General features: G+C 44.4%; 1 protein-coding gene across 3 annotated transcripts in view; it reads left to right on the top strand.

Moving 5' to 3' along the window:
* Nucleotides 1–492: 492 nt before the first annotated feature.
* Nucleotides 493–6,000, top strand: part of Morc4 (MORC family CW-type zinc finger 4) — a 60,096-nt gene continuing 54,588 nt past the window's right edge. For 2 of the 3 annotated variants that reach the window (XM_047536736.1, XM_047536735.1), the window contains exons 1-2: nt 493–844; nt 963–1,035. In XM_047536736.1, coding sequence (XP_047392692.1) covers nt 743–844; nt 963–1,035 — 175 coding nt within the window. In that variant the 5' untranslated portion in view covers nt 493–742. The remainder of the gene's footprint in view (nt 845–962; nt 1,036–6,000) is intronic. The other variant, XM_047536737.1, reaches the window with a different exon arrangement.

Below are 6,000 nucleotides of genomic sequence, written 5' to 3'. Positions count from 1 at the left end.
CACGGATACTGCATAACTTAAGCAATCCACTGTTTGGCAGGAATATATTTAAGCAAATCCAATTTCTCCTTTCATAAACAGCCTCCCCTACAGGCTTACAAGTCTTTCTAGACAGTATGCCAATCACATTCTAGAAAGTTCTGGGCATTTCCAGAGGCATTTGAAGTAGCTACTCCAAATGCGTTTCCTTCACTCAAGCCTCCTATCTTCCCAGATAGCAAAACTGTACTCTTTAGAACTTGAAAAACTTGTCTTATCCTGCCCGTTAGTCATGCAGCCTTAGAGGGACTCCTTTCCAGAAATCCCATGCACGCTCTCCCTCCTCTTGCCTCATTCCCGCCCCTCCTTTCGCGCCGTCCCCCCGCCCCCCTCCACCTCGCGCTTTCCCGCTCGGCAGCCTGGCCTATGGCAAACGCCAAGAATTAATTAGGGGCGGGGATCAAGGAGCGGCTGTCAGGAGGTCGCCATATTTCTGTACGGCCCTGAGGCAGCTCTGGCAGTCGGTGGATCGGGAGAGGTGCTGACAGGGCGGGGCCGTGGCTCGGCTCAGCCGGCCTCACCCCTCCCGCTGGGGACAGGTGGCTGGAGTGCGCCCCGCCTCCGCCAGCTGCGAGTTGGGAGTGAAGGAGGGCCAGTCCCGGACGGCCGCCGCCAGCTGCAAGTGGGAGTGAGTGAGGGCTAGTCCGGGACGGCCGGGCGAGGAGTCCGGCGGCAGCAAACGAGTATCGTGGCGGCCAAAAAAATGCTCTTGTACCGAGGGGCCCCCGCGGGCCCTGGCGCGCCAGTTGGCGGGCTGGCCCGGCCGAGCAGTGGCCCGCAGGCCTTCGGGATCCGCCTGAGCACGGTAGGTCAGGGGCCCGAGGGGGCGGACGCGCGCGCGGGCCCCAGGGCTGAGGGGGGCGCGCGGGGAGGGCCCGGCGGGCCGAGGCCTCACGCGGGACGGGACCTTCTCTCGCCCCCAGATGAGCCCCCGCTACCTACAGAGCAACTCCAGCAGCCACACGCGACCCTTCAGTGCCATCGCGGAGCTGCTAGGTGAGTGGCGAGGGCGGGCCTGGCCGCGATCGCCCGAGGCAGTGGTGCCAGCGTGGTGCTGCGGACGCGAGAGGAATGCGCGGAGCTGCGCGGGGTGGGCCTGGACTGGGGTGGGGGCCTCAGGACAGCCCCAGCTCCGCTGGCGGAGGAGGAGGACGGCTCCCTCGCCAGGGACGAGGTTGCGTGAATAAAAGAGGAAATGAGGTGTATCCAAAGAATCAGGACTCACGTGCAGTTTTTCTCTCTGGTTCGTGATGTTCCAGGCACTTTAGGATAGCTTAGTTAAAAATCAAAAGGAGATACATAAAAATATCGGGCCAGGAGGCAGCTGGGCTCCACAGCGCCTGGCGACCCACTGAGGACGCCAAGTTAGCAAAAGAGCCTGGTAGAGGACTTGGTAGGGTCGTTAGGAAAGGTCTGGAAAACAGAATTCTTTTAACTTTTGTGCTTAGAAAGTCTAGGAATGATGGGACATCTTTTAAGAGATGACACGAGTGCATTTGGCTCCCTGAGGCTGCAAGAGGGCTGGGTCCATGGTCCACGAGCGCCCTCGCACCGCTGGAATGAATATTGAGGACTTAACCTCTCGCTCCACCGGTGTTTGCTTTTAAAGCGTTTTCAGTTGATCCTTTGAAGCCAAGTACATCAGCTTTTGCAGTAGTGTGCTAAATACCGTGTGGAAGGCAAAGAAAAGCAGTCCTGCATAAAATGCAACAGCATACAGAGCACATTATACATGCTTCAAAAATTGAAAGAAGGTTGAGAGATTTATGGGGTTAGGTAACACAGGACAAAATCGAGCATGATTTCAAAGTTCTGTGAATGAGAATTAGTGCTCATTTAAGCCATCACTGTGGCCATACCGTGAGAGATGTCTTGGTCTAGAAGTAGGTAAACAGCAGAAGTGTCAGGAGAGTTATTTGGAAGATGATGGAGAATTTTCATGATTGATTTTATAATATATATACTTACAGTATATATATATATATATATATATATATATATATACACACATACACACACACACACATATATATATGTATATGTTTATGACTTAATTAGAAGATTCAGAGGGAAAAGTGGCATTGACACATTTTGAATCCTAGATAACAGGAACTGTGTCCTTTATGTTTTACACTATGCCTCCAGTGAATCACTGCAGCATGGAATAAGATCTATGCACATATAACTTACCAAAACAAAACAAAAAAGGGAAAATTAACAATTAACATAGTGGGAGATGGGAGAAATGGGAGAAATATCATGTTCTTTCACAGTTTCACCCTGCTGTACCTGTGTTGTACTGTGTGTACTATACTTTAAAGGTGACTTAATGCATTTTCAATGCTTTTTTAGTTTTCAGTTTTTAGTTTTGAATTACTATCTTAAGCATTAACCTAAAGAACCTTGGCCTGGCCTAACATGTCCAACATGAGTTTGAATATGTAGGTATATTATACACACATACATGCATGCATCCACATATGCAAAAACATATTTTAAAACAAATAACAAATATTTTTAAAAGCAGAGAAAAAGTAGATGAAAGTATTAATGGGTTATTTGAAGTTTTCGTTTTGGGTTTTCCTTCAATAATTTATTCTGCTTATGCATTAATTTGCTAGTGAATCATACATTCAGTAAATATTGAGCATTCATTATGTACAAGACCACTGTGTAGGTACAAAAATGAAAACAGATTCACCCTTGAGATAGAGAAGATAAGAAATGCACTGCAGGCTTATGCTTTGTATAACAGCAGAATAGAAAATGATATATCAGCAAAGATATGCACAAGTGCTGTGGGAGTTCAGAGGAAGGAGAAATGACTTCCAGCTTATCGGGAAGAGGAGAGTTAGGAAAGGCTTTGTGGAGGAGGTGACATTTGATCTGAGATTTGAAGGATTGGGACATATGGGCATGGTAGTGTGAAGGGCATTCCAGGCAAAAGAAACAACTGGATGAACAAAAGCTTGAAGAATATTGAGTTGTTGAATTTAATTAGAGCATGGAGTTCACAGATAGTAAAAACGTAGGTCCATAGAGTGTTTACAAAGAACTTTCACAAATATCTTCTTAACATCACCCTTTGAGGTAAGCAATATTAATTTTTTCATCCTGCAGATGAGGAAACAGATGTTCAGAAAATTAATTTACTTTTTAAAGGTTACATGTCTAGTCAGTGCCAAATCCAGGACTCAGACATTGGTCTTTTTACTCCAACTACCAACTAGCAAAGGAGAATAGAAATATGCACTGGTACCAGGATGCAACCTGGAGGTTCTGGTATTTGACCTATTAGTCTGAAGTTTTCTGACCAGGATAATGTCATGATCAGAGTTGTGCTTCGAGAAAGTTAATGTTGCAGCAGCATGTAAGAAGAATTAAAAAAGAGAGATGTGGTTGAAGGACTAGTTATGAAGCTGTTGCAATAATTCAGATGGGAGGAAACAAAATTCAAACTAAAAGAAGGACAATGGGAATAGAAAAACAAAATGTAAGAGAATCCAGGGCTGTGTTGAGCAGGAAGAGGGAGGGGTTTTTAAAATGATTTTTGGTTTTGCTATGCTAGGAGTTGAACAAAGGGTGTTGAGCATGCTAGGCAAGTGTTCCACCACTGCATGACATGAGCTACAGCCCCAGCCCAAAAAATAACTTTTGAATTTTAAATTTGTGTTCATTTAAATGCTGATATCCCTTCTCTCTTTTTCTTTCTCTCTCCCTGTCCCTCCTTCCCTCCTTTCCTCTGTGTGTGTGTGTGTGTGTGTGTGATAAAGAATAGACTTGTAACAGAGATCAATGATGTTACTTTCAGGCAAGAACATTTTACCTACTTGCAGGATGTCCATAGAGCAGCAACCTGGCCTGGGTGACCTTGCATGTAATCATGTGTCTGACCAGGAAAGGGTAGTAGGCATGTGAAGTGCTACCTTAAAGCTACCTCCTACCTATCATCTTCTCTCTCCTGGGGGACTGTCATTGAAAAGTTTTTCATTGCCTTCCAGGTTCTGGTGAGGTATGAGGCTTCAGTTGCAATGCCTTTTAGAAGATAAGAGATTCAGTGGACCAGATTAGGGTGTAAGATATATTCCTCAGGATTCTCATGCTCTTGTCAAAGTGGTGGGTGAGGGGGGAATGTCAGAATTTTCCATATAAGGCATAACACATGCCAGGTGAGACTCCCTGGGATCTGGAAGCAAATAGGATTGTGCAGCCAGGATATGGGATAAGGACACTCCAGGATCTGATAGTGCAGTTCTCACCTAAGTGGTAGGTGAGGAAAGAGGAGTAAGGGTTCTCTCATTGTCCTACCTGTTCATAGGCTATATGGGATGGGCTACGGGAGAAGATAGATCTCCTGGAATCTGATAGCATATGTTGGACAATTTTTAGATTGTAAAGCAGCAAGAAATAGAATTGAAACCAGTTGCTAGTTTGATGCCTTATTATTATAAGTTCATCTGTTGAAGCTGACCTTGATATTTTTATAATTTCATCTGTTGAGCCCAAGCAAAAAGCCACATAAAACAGAAAGTAAGTGCAAAATTGTGCTTCCATGTGGCCACCCATCAATCTCACTTTCCTTGTTGCTCCAACTGACCCTGGCCTCTCATGTGCCCCCTCCCCCCTGTATTCCACAAGCTTCCAGCCAAGGAGATAAAATGTCTAGCTGTACTTGGCAGCTACCGTGTAACCCTTGAAGTGCCTATGTTAAAATTCTTTGGTATATTCTTATGGAAAAACACCTGGTAAAATTTGGACAAAACTTAGAGTAGAGATCCAGGCATGGTACTGCATGCTTGTAATCCCAGCAACTTGGGAGGCTGAGGCAGGAGGATGGCAGGTTCAAAGCCAACCTCAGGAACTTAGTGAGACCCTGTTTCAAAATAAAAAAATAAAATGCTGGATGTGGTGACACACACCTGTAATCCCAGTGGCTCTGGAGGCTGAGACAAGAGGATTGAGAGTTTAAAGCCAGCCTCAGCAAAAGCAAGGCCCTAAGCAACTCAGTGAGACTCTCTCTCTCTAAATAAAATACAAAATAGGGCTGGGGATGTGGCTCAGTGGTTGAATGTCCCTGAGTTCAGTCCCTGGTACCCCCCGCCCAAAGAAATAAATAAAAAGGGCTGGGGATCTAAGTCAGTGGTAAAGTGCCCTTGGGTTCAATCAGCAGTACAGGAAAAAAAAAAACTTACAGTAGAGAGAAAAAAAGCTAAAGTGGTCTTGTTTGAGGCCCTATTTTATTCAATGCATTGTTGTATAAATGTGTAATTGAATCAATGTGCTATGTGTTTGAATTGTAAATGTTCATAAAGTGTTAGAAAATAATTTCTCAATGTCCAGAGTTTTCCATGTGTAAATGATGTCCAGTTGGTTGACAAGGTATCAGTCTCAGTGGCTTTGGCTATCTATCAGCAGGAATAACTGACAAGAGCCTGCATGCCAAGTAAAATTTCTTTCAAGAATGTAGGCAGCTATGCCGCTGTGCAATGCGGAATCCTTCTATCATTAAAGGGAAAAAAATCTGCTGCTTCTTACAAAGTAAAGAACAGTATTTCTGAGAAAGATGCCATTGCATGCCAACTTGTAGCTCTTGCTTGATGTCAGCCACATTATATGGAACTTAGGCGCTACCTGGCCTTTAAAAATTGAGTATATCACATCCCTTAACCACCTTTTGGGGTTATTGGTAATAACTTACTGCTGTTCAGATTTTTTCAGTTAGTGAAAATTTTATCAGTGACTCTGGAAATACTATGATAGTCTTTGAAATTAGTCTATGTCTTGTTTTATTTGGTGGCCATTCAATAATCAAAGTGGTTATAACTGATACTTTCAATTGTATAGTAAAAATGGGTATTTGGTATTTGTGTAATACTTTTCTTGATTATAAGAGATTCTCCCAGTGGAGAAATGATGTGATTTATCAGTGATAATGGGCAAGTATACAACCAAGACCCTACC

Source organism: Sciurus carolinensis, chromosome X, assembly GCF_902686445.1.
Source record: "Sciurus carolinensis chromosome X, mSciCar1.2, whole genome shotgun sequence".
Lineage (NCBI taxonomy): Eukaryota > Metazoa > Chordata > Mammalia > Rodentia > Sciuridae > Sciurus > Sciurus carolinensis.
Note: the sequence above shows the minus strand (reverse complement) of the source record. Positions and strands in the feature narration are given on the sequence as shown.